This window comes from Anopheles bellator, chromosome 1 (genome assembly GCF_943735745.2).
Source record: "Anopheles bellator chromosome 1, idAnoBellAS_SP24_06.2, whole genome shotgun sequence".
NCBI classification, from domain to species: domain Eukaryota; kingdom Metazoa; phylum Arthropoda; class Insecta; order Diptera; family Culicidae; genus Anopheles; species Anopheles bellator.
Window position 1 is genome coordinate 36,700,745 of NC_071285.1, and position 18,058 is coordinate 36,718,802.

Here is an 18,058-nt window from a genome sequence, read left to right on the forward strand (position 1 = left end):
CAAGCCTATCGATGGTCACAGACGCTGCTGTCGGGCTTTTCCATGCTCCCCGGGAAGCGCAGAAAAAATGGCACCGTCTCGATGGATAGTTTTCCACGGTTCGTGCAAATCGCTTATCACGTCCGGCGCGGGAAAGGCCCTCAGAATACGCGCCGGCGTTCGTGGCGTGGCTTCCAGCCGTAATCCCTTCAGAGTTTGGCTCTTTGGTTGGTGGCGAAAATAGTTATCGAAATATGCTCACTACGCAGCGTCAGTTCATTGGATCCAGCACAGCCCCCGAGCCTTTTGGCGATGAGTGCTGAAAGTGATTTCGATATGACGCTTTAATCGGTCGGTACTCGGTTGCAATATAATACAATTTTAATAGAAACGTAGAAATTCCATAGTTAAATCATGTTTGAGTATCACAATTAAATGATAAATCATTTCATTAAATGAACTAGAATTTTAAACGAATCAACAAATCTTTTTAGCAAATGTCTATTCAATTGCTGTTCAATTTTTTTCATTCCAATGTTTTGTTTCATTTGATTTGTTTCGTTTGGAGTATCTTTTGCAGACCAGGACCACTCAGTGATTGTAGTTGCCATATGAGTGTCATATTAGTAGCGTGACGCGAAATGAAACCCAGGACCCGTTTCCAGGAGGCTTCACTCAAGTACGCCAAGGCTCAAACGAAGATTGATCGGTGAGGGCAATTGGAGCAGCACCAAATCGGGAACACTTGTCACACATTTCGCAGCATGTTGGGATCGTCATTGAGATAAATCGCAATTTAATTAATGATTAAAACAGTTTTGGGTGTTTTCAATGAAAAGCTCCCACCGCTCAACGAGGCAGACCTTAGGATTCAATAATTAAGGAGCTACGTTAAAGTAATTTCACTGTCTTTGTTACCGCTGAAATTGATATTTTGATTTTACTCTCTAACTTGCCGTTCATCGGTCATCATCCCTTAGGCAACACTGGCACCCGACACGGCAACCTAATGAAATCCTGCCAAAATTATCAGGACACATCCAAACGGCGGCCCAAAGTTTCCTTCGCATGGTCGTTGCGGCGATGACAGCAGCCTTAAAATTGCACTCCTGATCGTATCGTGGCATCGATACCGGGCCGGGCCGGGGTCGAGCAACTTGTTAATTTTCACTTTCCGATAGTGACGATTTGATGAAAAGTTTCCCATCGTCCTCGGTGCACTCGGTTGGAGTGGCGGGAAAACTTGGACGCTTCCGAAGCGCTCCCGCGGGAGCCATGAGCCAGGCCTTGCAGAATGCGCCCAGACAGCAAAGTGCATCGGTGTTTGGTGGCCCGGGGGTCGAGCCGGGCACCTCGATGGAAACTGCGGGAACCCCAGAGGACTTCTCCAACGGTGGTCGCTCCGGTTCGGTTGCTGTATAATTTATGGCATTTCGATGCAAATTCGGCACCGGAGTGAGTCAACGAACCACGCGAACTTCAATTTTGGCCCCGTTTGGTGGGCGGCAGGTCTCCTTCACTCCCCCACAGCCCAAAGAAAAACCCGGTGGTGTCCCCGGCCTACCTTCGCACGTCCTCCAGTCGGGCCCAAGTCGTAAGCCCTCCGGGCACAGACAGAAGACGCGCCCGAGCGTGGAAAGACACCGATGGGAGCAGCCCCCGTTCTGCTTCGCACATTCTCCGTCGTCCTCGCAGCCGTGTCCATCCGCCGCCAGCCGCGTCCCCGGCAGACCCTCGCAGCCGCAGCTGTAGCTGCCCCAGCGATTGCGGCACGTATCCTGGCACGGACCGTGGCCGTTGCGCAGGAGACACTCGTTAACGTCTATCGCATTTGCGGACCGGACCCGGACCGGGGAGCAGGTTGGTGGTGTGTGAGTGAATGTGGATGTGCGTGCAATGAAGGAATGCATGAGTGATGCGTGTTGGCATTTATGTAGCGTATGAAAGAAAAAATAGAGAGAAAGAGAGAGAGCGTAAGGATAAAGTAGGTTTCCCAAGGCATTGGAGTATCGGTGCATTGCAGCTACCGATCGAAATGTAATGTGACATGAATCTACGGCGATGCTATGTTTGTATTGATAAAGGATTCCCTTGGAACTAGTGAAAAAGTTGTTATGAAGTACGGTGAACAATGTGGGCATGAGACGTGAACAACATGTGCAAAGCTTAAAGTTTTCTAACAAAGGGCGTCTACGAACTGCTTGAGAATGGTGTCTTTAAACTGCAGAAATATGAGAAAAATATGCCACACTCACTTCTAGTGGAAAACAATTCGTTAACTGTTGGTACGAGCAACTTTTGCTTTCATATCGTTGGCGCACGAGCCATCCAACGGTTGCTCTCATTAACCGTTCGTGGCGCTACTTAGAACTACTTAACTGCATGTATGTGGCGTAACAAAATAGCATCACAAAAACGCTCCCCAAGGTACAAAACCGGACGGTACAAAGGGAAACTGTGTCAACGATATGCTTCGGCACGTAGGAAAAAAACGGGAATTCCTTCACCGTAAAGCATGGCCAGCCAGCCCGTGGTAGCGCGACAAGTAGTTCTTTCTGATTTGTCAAGGGTGCCATTGCCTTTGCCTTTGACGATCCACTCGGCTCGGCACAACCGTCAGCCACGTAAGCCTCATTGTAACCACTTAATCCCCATCGTCATACATTCCGCCTGGTTAGCTTAAGCCGCATCACAAAACAGCATGCGTTCTAATGGGACGGTCATTACAATACCTCCATAGCGTGGTCTTAATAACCAAAAGTTGATGAAAAGTACTTTTTAATGCTATCGGATTAATCAAAGTAGACAGCTCATAGAGACGGGGACGGGCGAATAGGATTTGAATGGAAAGTAGCTTGTTTGGGTAACTAACACATGGGCTGAAAAGTCCCGGACCTAACACATAAATGGCGCTAGTGTTATTGCAATTACCCCTATTCCAGTTAGTAGTTTCAAAAGAAAAATTTTAACATTTAATTCTACTCTACTTATAAGTTTGTGAATTATTGTGCTAAGAAGTGATACTACTTAAGGTATTTTCAGAACAATGGATCAAATACAAAACAAACAAAAATGAATAAATCAATAAAATCGTTTTGGAGGATGTGAAGTTGCTTGAGTTAGCTAATACTGTAAAGATAGCTAAAGAACATTGCATGAATTGGCAAACTCACTGTTGGCAAAAAACAAGAACTGTTGATGATTCTAATCAGTGTGAAATGTACATGAATTGAACTTTGAATTGTTCCCACATTTACCGTATCCGCCAAATTTAGCTCTCAGCCACCATTAGTCATTCTCAGACCTCAAAAAACTCTCACCGGTAAGAAATTTCGCTCGAATGAACAGGTGATCGCTTAAAAGTGAGGCCAATTTTGATGCAAATGAAACAGCGTTCTACAAATTGGTATTGAACTTTTACGAGGTGTGTTCAAAAGGTATCGCGACTTTTGAATTTCCGCGCGCTACGTATATTCGATTTCCGATGATGCCAAAGCTACCGTATTCTCCAGATCTGGCCTCCTGTGACTATTTCCTGTTTTTTCCTGTTTCCAAAATACAAATTACTGCTTCGTCGTCAATTGATTTTGGAGTAGATAAAAATCGACGGTGAGCCAAAAGACGTCCAAGCAAAACAGTTGTCAAAAATTGACAGATTATTCAAAATGGCCGAATTTTTCACTATAAGTCACTGAAATGTGTAGCAAAAGGTTGCATACTTTTTTGTTAGCAAATATTTATATCAAATGTCTAGCAAATATTTATATCAGCATCAGATGTCTAAAGAATCTAATTTCGAAGGTTCCAATGATAGTTTGAGGAGATTTTTTTTTTATTTTCTAAAACAACTATCAAACATGTTCTTAACGCGATGTCGGGATTTTCTTACCATCTTCTAATCCACACAGAACACCTGCATTGAGCAGTCACCAGCTTGCTTGCCGTAAAAAGTCTTATTTCAGGAAACTGCCAAATGTTAACGAAAATTAAGAAAAGTACAACATCGGTATAAAGACAGGTGTGTAGTGGGTCCGTTTTATGCTCGGCCGAAGGCAAAAAACCCATAAAACACACTAAATAAATATGTAAATCTGTGGATTCACACAAGTTTGCCCCCAAGGCCCATTTTGACCTGCTTTCGGCACACACTTGTTGCAAATGCCACGAAGCGAACCATTCGTTAAACTTTTCTTTTGCAGCCCCTTGACGGCGAACGACAAAAATGTTGGCAATTAAAATGGTTTGCGCGAAAGCATCCATCGCGTCCTTCGCGGCTCGGTACTTGCGAGCAGGCCCAGGAGCAGCGAAGGTGAAGGCGTTTTCTTTTTGATGTTCGCGCCCGTCACCGACGAGTGTCGCGACGAGCCCGGCAGCATATGATTAAGGGTTGCCAAAGCATAATCCGGGGCAATTACTTACCGCAACTCGACACGGTTCACCGACTGCGGGCAGTGTGGACCGGAACGGGCAGGGAGGAAAACTTTTCCGACCGAATGAGTTTTCTGGACGAACTTTGTTTCATTTTTTCGCTCCTTCTTTCGGGTTGCGACCGTCCATTTCGTGCTCATCATAAGCCCAACGAGAACCGGCACATCTCGGACGGCGTCTTTTATGAGTTTTTCCTACCCAGCCACCCGGCATTCTGAGCGCCGGTGATGATGATGAGGATGATGATGCCGATGATGATGGTGAGATGGAGTTTCTGGTTGGCCGAATGGTGCACCGCTTTTCAATATCCTAATTGAGTTGATGCGTCTCATCTTCATTCTGCCCAGAAAGGCACGGCCCGGAAAACCCTTCAAAGGGACACCTGCAAGCCGCGATATTGCTTTAGGCGGCTCCGGATGCTGGTTGGCTTCGACGTTCACATTTGGCTGATTGAACCGAGCGACGCTCAAGATAGACGCGAACGTTGTTCGCCTGCACAGGACACCGGCCAAGGCCATGGCCACGGCCAGGCAGCTTTGTAAGAACATTTTATCAAAGCGAAACTCTTTGTTCATCACTTTTTGCCGCGTTCCCATCAACCAAGGATCAGCAAACCTCAAAGGCCCATTGTGTGCTAATGAGAGGCAAATACGCTTAATTACGGGCAGCGGTAGAGTTCCCCTTCCGGAAGATAGCGAGAGCGAGAGAGGTCCTTCGAGAGAGCGGTTGATATCATCAAACATCCACCGCCGCTCCAGCGCCGCTACATGGCCACGCCACGTTCTTTCTTTGGCCGGCTGCTAGGGGAAATTTCGTAAAAGTTTTCCAAAACCCTTTAGCCACGCGATTTGCGATATAACTCCTCTCGGTTTCCCAAAGCGGCCGGCCCATCCGTCAGCGGTGGGCGCTTCACCATTTCTTTTCATTAAGACCACCGGGAGGACCCGGAAATGGGTTTCCTGCTCCATTCCTGTCGGGGACCGGCCGCAGTGTTCACAAACCGAGCAAAAAGGATCCAAAGGACACCCGGTCGGGCTATTCTCTCACTCTCATTTCCCACCACCACCGGCCGGAAGAAGCGGGGACAAAGTTTATCTCCTGCCTGCCACAACTCTTTTCCGGCCGGCCGCCACACCGGTTTGACCGCTCTCGACTGCTGGGTGGGTCTGCCCGGACCAGGAGCTCTAGCTCTTTAGGTACGGTTTTCACGGTGCTCCAGGTTTTCCGTCCCATTCTGAATTTCAAATCTCCAGCTTCGAAGCCTCTTACAAGTGGCGCATCGTGACCGCTTCCGATAAGAAGCGAGCCTTCGCTGCTGCATATTTTATTGAACGGTGGAGCTCCTTTCGAGTGAGCCGATTGAGGAGTGCGCGAACTACGCTCAACTTCATGGGTCAGTGAGAAGCGAGCCTAACGTCGTCCTAAGCTTTTTAAAAAAAAAATTTTCATATTAAATAAGCTAAATTGTTTCCCAAATTGGGATAGATAATGAAGACCTAGCCCAAAAAACTCAAATTACCACAAAGGAACTGCTTGAGAGCTGAGAGACGGCTTAAGGTGCACAGCAGCCAAGCTGATCCAAATGCAAGAATTTAAGTATGAATTTTAAAACCCTTTAGGTTACCTTTTCACCATAGATCCACACAAATGAATCCCGCAACCAGAGCTGTCGTCAAAACAAACTGATTCTAGCTCTACTACTTGTTAACCGATCTGGTGCATTGCCCGCGAAAAGGAAGACCAGCCATCCGCCATGAAGTACGGCAAAGTAGTGTCTAACTGAAACCAACGAAGCGAACCGATGCAAGGATTCAGCTCCACAGTTGCGCGGCTAACGGGCAAATCGGATTTCCATTTTGTTCGAATTATCATTAAATTAAATCGGAATCCCAAAACCACACGTGGTGGCCGCTTGGTTATCGTGTAACGACCGAATCCTTCTCGGAAAGGCCACGTTTTCGGGATCCGGAATAGCGATCTGAAATTAGCCATATTTTCGATCCATTTTGTAAGTCACCAACTGTAGACACTGTTTTGTACATAACCAGATCCAACCGGGGCACCAGGGTGTTGATCGTGCTTTAAGTGTCCTTTCGCATCGTTCTTAGCTCGAAAGCATGTCAACTTGCGAAGCTTAAACGAAGTTAAATTTTATTTATGTGCCAGCTAGAGGTCGAATCACGGTGCGCAAGCAAAAAAAGAAAGCTCCAGCTTAGCACCGCTCTTGTGGATAAAAAGTATACTTGCGAGCGTTCCGGCGGAATGTCGTAAAGAAATCAAGGTGTATCGGGGAGCACATTTGTCGTAAGGTAATACCATCGAAACGAAAACCCCAAGCTGAGCTGACCCTTCGACCCGTTCCCGGTGGGCCCGTGCGGATGTTTGGTTTGGCTTTATCCGGTGCAAAAAGGGACCTGCTGCGACTCGGACCGCCGTAACTCTCTCTGCTTCCTTTCTCTCAGCCAGGCGCATCCGGCACTGGGCACCGGGTTATTGCCATTAGATACGGTGGCTGGCTGCAACGGCAAACCTTCGGCAACGGTGGCCGATGAAAAGTGAGCCTTTCGTTCACCCCTAAGATCATGCTCCGCATCCGTTTTTCGCCCTTGGCTCCCTGAGGCAAGGATCGCCGGCACAACTAATGGCTATTATGAGCGACCGGAAGCGGACCGGAGTGGGCCGACGGAGCAGATACTTTTCATCGCTGGATTATCTGCAATTACGTTTCATTTAGTCACAGAGCTCTCGGCTTCTCGGCTCTCGAGCCATTTGGTGTGCCCTAATGGAAGTCACTTGTTTGTTTGCACAACGCTGAATCTTGACACTGGTGGCACTTCCACAACTCTGCGCTGTAATCTGCACACCTTTTGCAACACCCGCCCGCCCGGTACGGCCCGGAGAAAAATGACCCTTGCCAATCGGGGTGGAAAAATTCCCGGCACAGGAATTGCATCCCACCGACTGACTTGTTTTGTCCAAAGGCGCACCGAACTGTATTGTGGTAACTTCCCGGTGGCAAAAAGCTTGAACATATTAAAGTGGAACGGTTCACGGAGCGGATTAGTCGGGGAAAACGCTTTTCTTATTCAATGCCTTGCCAGCCCACAAGCTCCTCGCCAACTACAGGACGAGTGTGGTGAGAACTGAGTGCAACTCGGTTGGCGTTAACTAATTGTCGAAGCGTTAAACGACGTAAAAGTTGAACCTGCCGAAGACATTTGGCCAGGATAGTTCTTCAGGGTCGGCTTCAGATGTTCAAAAAGTTGCTTGCTACAAGTCAGTCAGTCAGGAAACAATTTACATTACGTTCGCCTGACTGTTGGCGCTGGCGTTGGCGTTGAGGAGCGAAGGAAGAAACGGTGCAGTTTGTTTGCAGCGAATGCAAAACGGGGTAACAAGCTGTCAACCTGTACCGTGGGATAGGACAAAGCGTTTCGTAACTAATTTCAAACAGTGCCCCGGGCGTCCGGTGAACTTCTTCGGCTAACTAATAATGAGTTTTACGCGCGTTACAATTCGTAGAAACTGTCTCCTTGGTTGTGTCTTTCTGCCCTTATTCCGGGTCCACTGCGAAATTTGCATCTCCAACCTTATCCTGCCACTTTTTAAATCGTCAGGACAATCAGCATAATAAACAAGTTCGGTGTCGGAACAAAACTAGATAATGGGTAAATTAAATTTACATGTTTTTTATTTAATCAACCCAGCTTTTTTGCATTTCTGCATTTCAACTTATCGAAATAGTCTTATTGTCAAAACATACAGATTTTAAAAGGGTACTTAAACGTATTTATATACAAAGTTCTATGGCTTCTTATTGACGTTATGTCATCCGTTTGCAAGATGGGTTCGATACGGTAAGAAGAAGAATCTTACTATAAAACATTAGGTTCACTGCAAAAGCCGTACATTTAATGTGTCTGAAGGCAAATTTTCGCCAAACACTCGACGTCATGCAAGTCTTTTTGGGATAGAAATTGTGTATTCAATCAATTGCCTTCATTTTGAGATTATCGAATATCCTGTAAAAAATCGGATATTGCCTAACCCCTTTTAGTGTCTAATACTTGTCAAGAACCAACGTCTGTCTACAACCTGCTCATGTTTGGTTGCTAGTTTATAAAAAAATACTGCCATGTTTTGTGCATGTTGTTAAATATTGTTAAAATAGATGTGTAGATGGTGATCCTTGTTAGTCAAACGAAATACGTTAGGCGTGCATATATAATTACAAACACTTCAACGACGTTAATCGACTACTTACCAATGCACGTGTGTCCATTTAACGTATCGATTTGCAGTCCTGGCTCACAGGTACAGTCGTACGAGCCGGGTTTGTTGACACAAGTTTGCTCACAGCCACCGTTATTTTCCAGGCACTCGTCAATATCTTAAGCAAAGTAAAAGGGAAATTGTATTATTATTTTGTAACAACGCAACGCTTAGCGCTATAAATTAATGTCTGTCGCCGTGAATTATCATATTTGTATTAAGTGATCCTGTAAACAGTGTCAAATAATTTGCTTTAATTAATGACATTGCCCTCGTTTAACCGTCGGGTATGGCTCGCTATTTCACACTGTTTATTATTCCCGAAGCGCGAAGCTGGGCCCGAAAATGGAGCGCCATTCTTAATGGGCCACCATCAGCAAGATTAATTCATTGGCTATCAGGGCTCGGGGCTGGCTCGCGTCACGCGAAATCGTTCCGCTAACGGGTGCTCCCCCCATTCCGGTAGTCGACGGTGGCCGGTCCCCTGCCCAGCCCCAAAGCAGGGCCACCAAAACATCGACCCGGAAACGGCCACGTAGGCGAGGTGGCGAGCCTAATTGATGACACATCGTTTATGCAAATCCGCTCGTTATTATCTGTCATTAAACATTTTTTTAATCTCTTTCACTTAGTAGCGTGACGGGATTTTTAAAAAAATTATCGAAAATTAAGAGCTCTCCCCGGGTGCCCCTATTTTAACGGGGTGGACGGCGTCGCACAGAACCCGTAAACACAGACAGAGCTGGGCACGAACCTGTTCCCTTTGACGACAAATTTGGGGTGCCGGGAGTTTTGGCCTCCCGGTAACCTGATGCCGCCGCCCATCCGGTGCTATACTGCTTGACAGGTGCGGCGCCATTTTCAACACAGCTGTCAAGCGGCCTGGCCGCGCGTGCTGTCAATTAATCAACCGCCGTTCGGGCTGCGCTGCATTTCGATCGGTGGCGTGGGGCGTTTATTGATTTTCCAGATTGAAACGGGTTACCCTCTGGGCCGGGCCTCTTTTCATAAATCTTTCTTGGGGCGTCGTTCCTTCCATTGGGGGGGCAGATGTGGTTCTGGCTTTAGGAATGATTGTCGGTGGTGATAACTCGTTTCGTTTATGATGGATTAGTGTCCACTGCTAATCGAACGGTACTGAGCGGTATGTTGGAGAAACTCGATTATCTCTCGTTTAAGATGTTCAACTTGAACAGTCTCCCATCATTTCTTTGACCACTGAATTATCCAAAAACCCGAATATTCAAAATACGAATGACGTGTTGATGATGAACACATTCTTCAAGTGTAGGCAAGGGCCCAAAAAGGGATTTTAAAGTGTTTCGGGTCCGTTCGGTTCGTTCTTGGCCGAAATCCTATCAGAACACAGTACAAAGTGGTTTTTATCAGAGTGTTCTCTATTTTCACCCCACGCAACTTGCAGAGATGTCTAGCAAAGATGTTGGGAACGGCACGGTAACCTTTTGTCGCACTATTTTCTAAAAGATAGCTCCATAACGATTGCGCTCGTTTTACTTTCGACGCCGGATTTGTGCTCATGCCAACCGAGAAACGAAATTACTATAAAGCTAAATGAGAGATGATAACGGAACCGTCACGAGTCAGTGCGGCTGTCTTCGAGCAACCCATTTCATGAAATCCTTCAGTGGGTTTTGGCTTCTTCGTGCGACATTGGTACGAATGACTGGGTCGCTTTCTTCAGGGGTCTCAATCTGATTTTCGTCTCACCGCCCACAGCATTAGCATTTGTCTGTTATGAGCAAAAAGGGATTATTTGGCTAGTGCCCTACCACGTTTGGCCAGAATTGACCAGCTAAGAAATGTGGCAGGCTGTGTTCACCTTTTGGAGGTTACTTGCACACTCCAAACCCGTGGCATAAGAAAGTAATTGAACAGCAGCCGGGGAAGGTCCTACTTCAAACCAACAGAGGACCATTTCATAGAAGTGTTAATTATGTGTTGGAATATTCCATTAATTCAGTAAGGTCCTGGTCATTGCATTTGGCTATGTTTTTTACAACGAAAACACTGGGAATCCCTATTTATGGCAATGATGGGCGCGAACCGTAAACGAAAATCTTAAACGATTCATCCGCTTCATTTCAATCGAACGCAAACTCGTGGAATCGCGATCACTTTAAGCCAACAATAATAGAAGCTTTGCTTTGCTTTATCATATCAAAACACCCATCTAACAGCAATTACGAATAAGTCAATCAACTGCCGACAGCAATGAAATGGATTCGGTCGGATGGGTCGCCTGGGGTCTCTCGGGTGAAGGATTTGGAGAAAGAGTTGCGTGAGCATTTCTAGACAAAATACTTTATTTTCACCACACGTCCACCGGGCCGACGCAATCCATGAATCCTTGCGTGGGGCGCTGACGCTCAAGGAAAACAAAGTTGCACCCATGGAGGGGCCAGAGGGACTTTCGTTGGATTCGGGCAGATGTGAACCGTTTTCCAAAGGTTTCCAAACACCAGACGTCCCAGTAAGACGTCGTCCCGTGCGCTATTAACATCCCAACCTACACCGTAATTTGTCACCCGGAATTAACTTCCCTCTCTTGATTGGACCCATTCGATTGGGCGCTCGAAGCCGAACCGGATCGTGACGGCCCGGGTTCCCTGGTTCTGGTGACAACAAACACTTTCCATGCTCGTTCCCGTCTGGCTGTTTGTTTTCTTACGCTCGCCAACAAAACAGACCCCGAAGTCGCAGTGGACGGTTGCCGTAGAACTACAGGCGTATTTCGGTTCCCGCTAATCCGCTTCAATACCCCGTGCTGCTCCATGCGTTGACATCTGACAGACATTGCGTCCCGACAAACAGCGAATGCATCTAATTTTAGTCCGTTCCCCAAAACCCAGAGCTGGGAGACGGCATGCCGCAATCACCTCGCTGTTCCTCAGTGGCCGCCTTCGAGACATCGATACATCTGTTCGGCGAACAAATTACTCACCGTGACAGGTTCTTCCATCACGCGCGTCCAGAACGAAGCCCCGGTAGCAGCTACATTCGGCCACCGGCTCTACCTCGTTGCCGTGGTAGATCATGCGGCACTCGTGATCGCAGCCGCCACGGTCCGGACCACAGGCGGCCACGATCGTCGTGGTAGGAGTCGACGTGGCAGGTAATGGCGGCGGCGCCGGTTCCGATTCGCTCGCGATAGGATCTGGCTCGTCATCGTCCTCGTCCGGCTCCTGCTCTTCCCCGTCGGTTTCCTCGTCTTCGTCTTGCTTCTTACGATGGTCATCCGCGTGGTCTTCAGCCCGGGTATCATGTTCCGGGTGTTCCTTTGCAGCCACAGACAAATTCTCTGGCACGTTTACACCCGTTTCTAGCGATTGATCCTCCGTGGTCACGGCTGCTGCCGGTGTTGTTTCTGGGTGTTTTGTGGTCGTTGTCGAAACTGTTGTAGTCACCGCAGGGGTAGTGGACGTCGGAGCTGTCGGAGAGGCCTTCGGTTGCTCGTGGGCACTATCATCCGATTTGGATGTTTGGTCAGAGTCCTCCTCGCCTTCCTCTTCGTAATCTGTAGAAAAAGCAGGAATATAAAAACAAATAAAATGCTAGATTGAATACTGTTGTAAGTAACGGGGTAAACCTTCAACGGTGCCAAACAAATGAGTGACAGTTGTGTAGTTCAACCGTTGAGAGATAGGGGGCGCCGGTGAGCTCGGAGCCTATGCGAGAGAATTGAACACTTATTTAAAGTCTGGCTTATTTAAATCATATCTGGCGCTTTCGTAGTATTCACTTTCCAAAACGGACGGAATCTTGCTTCCGTCTCCATATCTGTCACTATTGCTGCCAGTTACTGAGATTGCATCGGTAACAGGACGGATTGGGGTTCCTGATCTACGCTTAGTCGTTATGTCGGTTATTGGACAACAGTTAAGTATGCTCTTTGATGTGTCATTGGATGGACTATCGCGTGACTTTCATGATCGATCCATCCATTTGCACAGGATTAGCTAGCCAAAAAGGATTAGCTGCAAAGGGCGCAGGAACCACGGTGGCCCGAAAATGAATTAAATCGAGATTTATTTCATGGTCGGTGCTTATCGATCGGTGCCCGTGCTTGTCGAAAGGGTGTGCGTGTTCCCTGAGGCAACATTTTCATTTACTTTCTAAAAAAAAGGGACTCAAACACCACCCCATTCCGCAAAGGATTCCTTTTTTCGCGTTCCCAGCAACGGTGGCCGTATTAATAAAAAAAAGCCAACAGCCGTAGGATGGCGTCAGACACATTCACGTCCGTTACCCGAATTTCAAACGTTGATGGATGATCACTAATTCCTGCGAAAGCGAACAACAATTTGGCACAGGCACGTACCCCACCGGGGTCCACGTATCCAAGTTAATCTCATTCTACAATCCGCTAACATTTATCGCTGCCATGTTGCCGTTCGCCCATGGCTCACCGTGCCACTTCGCGCACCCCGGCACCACCAGCATATTACTTCGCAGCATAATATGCATCGTGCGCGGCACGATTTAGGATCCAATAAACGACAGAAACAACTGTTCCCGCCCGACGCCCGACCCGGAGAGCTCGCGCCTGGCACAAAACAGACACCGGCACCGAAATGTGCTGCCGGTGGAAAAGGATTTTCCGCTTTTCACGTTTTCCGGCATACCGTTTTAGGGGGCGGGATAGTGGCCATCTTTCCTGGACGCCGACATATTTTGGGTTTTTTTTCCTGGCCCCACAACAAAAATGCTAGACGAAACTAAAAGAATCCCAGCAGAACGAATCATCGTCGTCGCCCCATCACACGGTCGGTGAGCAGGCGGACACGAAATTCCAACCGACTGGAATAACAGATCATCATGCAGCATTTATTCAACATAGCCCTGTGCCAACCTGCCGCACCCTTTCGCAAGCATCATTCATGCGGCCCGATGCTTAGCGGCCGGCATCCAGCATAAGCAGTGTTTGGTGCTTCGTGACCCGCATTAGTTTGTTGGAGAAACAAACACCGGAGCCACCGCCGGTGGTGGGCCGCTGAATTTATGCTACCAATATCTCCGTAGCGTCAACGTGAGACATAAATTACATCGTTTACCTGTCACTTTCGGCATATTTTAAGCCAGCGAAGCGGTTTCCTCTTTTCGCTGGCTTCTAGCCCCGAGAGAAGGTTTCAGCGGATGAAGCCCTTGAAGCCCTGCCAGTTGAGGAGCGAAATCTGTATCTCGTCAAACCAGGGCCCAGACGGTACCGTGGAAGAAAAATGTAAAATACCTTTTTACTTTGCAAAATTTAAATCAATTCATAACGTGATCCCTTGTGCCTGGCTAAATTGCAGTCCATCACTGCTGCTGTGCTGAAGCTTTCCAATTTCAATGTCACTGAACATCGTTAACAACATAACGAACAACGAATGACACACATTAACCCGCGATCACGATGCCCTGTAAAATAACAATTTTATGGTTTGAACTTTTACACTAACCACGAACAACGGCCGAACGGTCGGACGGAACGAAAATAAACGTAACGGCTCATTCTCGGCCGCCCGCAATCAACCGATAGGCATCGGTCGGGAACCGAAAGGGCAGAGCGATTCGAAGGGCGTAGTATTCCCGGGGCACAAATTGAGTACTTAAGCAGATAATATGGACGCGATAGCCGGCCCGGCCTGGCCATCCCGGTTAATCGATTCGTTGTGGTTGCCGGCGCAAGGAATCACCCCGTCCCAAAAGGTGATCCAGATCCCGACCCGATTGGTGTTCAATGGGAATCGTGACCGGCGCGACCCCAGATTCGGTGATCGAATGGGGTTTCTATTTTCTTCCGATTTTTGTTTCGCCCGGACAAATGGTTGATCCAAGATCCCTATCACCAGAAGCGGCTGTGAGTCGCGTCACGGGTATGTCGTTGGATTTATGTCAATGGTAGAAGCGAGACCGGTGGAGATGACCGGTTGAATCACGCAACTGTGAAGTAGCTCCTCTCACTGACACAGCGTCTATGCTAGGTGCACGTACCCGAAGCATATTATGCCACGATGGCATTCGGTTAAAGGTTCAAAGCATGTTTGCCAGTTGCTGGTTGTTGATGTTTGTTGTCAGGTATGACTAACGGCATGGGTATGGCTTGGTATGGACTGACGAACAGCAATACCTGGTCCTGTTTTAATAGTTTTCAAATATCTTGAGGCGATGTTCGACGATTTATAAACTAGACTAAATGTTAACTATTTAATTCAAACTGTTTACTCGTCTCGTGCTCGTATTTTGGTCGTCTTATTAACACTACATATACCACACCAGTTATTTTGACTGGTCTCATGCAAGGGTGAGCCATATTTGATACACTTTTTTATTTTTCTATTAAAAACAAAAGGCCCAACATTTTTCGATGTTTGAAATTTTATTTAAAAGGTGCATTCAAGACATTTTTGTATGAAAAACAACTTTGGTTGCAGAATATTGGGAAATATGAAAAACTTATTTCCAAAGTGGTAGGTCTTCAATTTAAACGGTACGATATGTGAAAACAACATTTCATTTAAGCTCATTTCAACATCGATGGCTATATTAATAAGCAGAATTTACGTTTTTAGGTTCAAAAAAATCCGGTGTAGCTTTGCTGGCTGTTTGATTTTTTAGCTAAATTGAAATTTAGAACTATTGGTTAAGCTGAATGACATTTGGTTAAAACAAAAAGGGGCTATCTGCCATACAGCGACAGCCACGATCGATTGTTTGCGCCGCGTCTTCGGACAAGGAATAATCGGCAGAAACGGTATTGGGGATCGGTGAAAGACTACAAACGTGCAACTGTTGATGACCTCAAGATCGAAATTCACATTGCCATTGCCGGGATAGAACTACAGATAGTTAAAAATGTACTCAAAACTAGGTCGATCCAATGGGCTACTGTTAAGTCAGCCCTGGTGGACATTTGACTAAAATGGTTTTTTATAAAAAAATATCTTGAATGTACCTTTCAAATAAAGGTCAAGTATCGAAAAATATTAAGCCGTTTGTTTATAATGCGAGTGTATCATATATGGCTCACCCTATTGAAAACGGTTAAAAGTACAACGGAAATAATTTTAATAAGAACGGCTAATTTTTCAGTGCCGCATGTAGTCTTGTTTCTAGGAACTAACAAACTTTTTTATGTAGCTTCTTCTTTTTCTTTCTTTCTTCTTCTTCTTCTATTTTCTATTTATGCCACCGAAAACGGGACCTAAAATATCGAATGAGTTCAACTGACCTAGGGGGATAATGGGAATGGGATTTGTCAAATTTCCCAACGCTCTATGGGAGCTTTTCGCATGATCCGTAAAAAACCCGGAAATACCTTACCGACCATCTTGAACTAAACTCAAGTTCCTTCATTCGTTACATTGTTGAAGCATTTCACTCACTTTACAGGGCATTTGTATCGATTTAATCACATTCAACTGGAACTTTTGCCGTTGGGCTTCGGTGGAAAATCAAGCTTATCAAGATGTTGGTGACAACAACGCCACGGTCACTGTCCGGCAATCGTCAATAGGCCACAGGCAACACATACCTTCTTCCGCTCCCTCCTCTTCGTCTTCCTCATCTTCACCCTCCTCGTCGTCCTCGTGGCCGGACCGGGTCGAGATGCATTCCGGGCGCTTGCCGATCCACTTCTTCCCGCTGCAGTACAGTCGATCCACTTCCGTCGGCTGCAGCGCGTGGTAGTCATCGCACTCGTAGTACGCCACCAGGAAAATGTGGCCATCCTTCTTCCGTCTGTTCGTAAACGAGAAAAGGCGGTGAAAGTTGTGAGGTGAAACCATAAACGCGAAGGATTGATAGTGAGTGTGTTTGTTTGTACGCGAGTTGCCAATCAAGAAACGAACCGTTTGCGTATCGTTCCGATCGGTTTGAAGAAGGTGCAATATTTATGCTCCGAAGAAGGTAGCACAGGTTTTATATTTGAAGCCAGTAAAGCGAGGGACAAATGCGAAATGGCGCAGGTAGGGGACGCACCTGTTGTACTTCACCACGTATCCATTATCGATCTCCGGGGCCCGTATGAGCCCGTGGGTCATGCAGGACAAGTCGAGCCGAGCAGCCAGCTCACTGTCGACGTCCGGTTCCTCCTGAATATTTTGCCCTTTCTGACCCGGTTTGCGCTTGCCAGAGGGCTTCCCACCTTCCGCGTTAGCTGCCGGTTCCTGTGCTTCGTCTGTGGTTCGGGGAGAAAAGAAGAAACGAAGGTTGATAACAACATTAGTAAAGCAAATGTGGGAAAATTGGAACATAATTTGTCACCACCCAGCGCAGTCACCCCAAAAACCCCCGGAACGATGTCAATCGAAAGGAACAAGGAAGGAAACTTTTCGGCGAACGATGTTTTGGACAACCCCAAAAACTCCCGGGTGGGATTTCTGGTGTTTCTGGTCTGCTGACCTATGCTGCCGCACAACATTAGCCATGCTTTCGCGCGGTCCTCACACGGGTTCGACAGCACGTGGCCCGGTCCGCCTTCGACATGCACATGCACACTCCCAAAAGATTAATGTATTCATTGTTTTCGGTCCGAAATTGCAAGCTTGCCTACATGTGACACACGGGTTGTCCCATGACCTGCCTCGCTCGTTCCCCCGGGTCCTCGAAACTCGGCCACGGCTTTACAACGTGACGATAAAGTTAGCTGGGCACAGGACATCCTCCCGGGTTTTTTTTTTCACCCCGGATGCTGCTTTGCGCTGCTCGACTGCTCGTCCTGGGAGCCCTGCTGTCCCCGGAACACCGAACCGTGGTAAGGCGGAGAGTTGAAAGTTGAACGGTAAACAATATTCATAACTATGCGCATGATAAACTGTACCATTCATCTTGTCCATTTTAAACAGCGTGCGGTCCGTGAGCCTTGCGGACGGAACCCAGCAGCGGCACCCGGATTAGGCCGGCGAAACGTGGAGACCAAATCGAACAAACTGCCCCAGCAGCAGCAGCAGCAGCGGCAGTGGAATGCAACACCCAAACGAACCTGCTACGAAATGCAAAGCACAAATGTTGAACACAAGTTGGACAGGAACGGAAGTTGCTCTTGCTCCGAGAGTGTCGACGAATCAGTTGCCGTTACTTTATGCAGCAAATGTTGCTGGGAACTCTCGTTTGCGAGATTGGAGCATACATAGTTGGATTCAACATGATGTTTGATGAAGTGGAAGCAAAAACTAGTTTTAATTATGTTTAACAAAATGGCACACAGTGTCGGGCGTTCGGCAAACGACACATTCAGTTGTAATTCCGAGCAACGCACTGCTTCCGCACAGATGTGAGCCTTGGTCGTGTCACTCGTAGAGACCGAACTCAAGGGTGGTAATCCCTCTGAACGACACTTCTTCTTGCCAGTTGACCAATTTTCAATTCCGATTTACTC

The 18,058-nt window shown here is 47.2% G+C and overlaps 1 protein-coding gene across 1 annotated transcript in view; it reads right to left on the reverse strand.

Moving 5' to 3' along the window:
* LOC131215519 (fibrillin-1) overlaps positions 1-18,058 on the reverse strand; it is a 61,689-nt gene that overhangs the window by 23,049 nt on the left and 20,582 nt on the right. Inside the window, 4 exon segments of the mRNA XM_058209909.1 lie at positions 8,672-8,797; positions 11,642-12,214; positions 16,214-16,419; positions 16,660-16,858. Of these exon segments, the coding sequence (XP_058065892.1) occupies positions 8,672-8,797; positions 11,642-12,214; positions 16,214-16,419; positions 16,660-16,858 (1,104 nt within the window).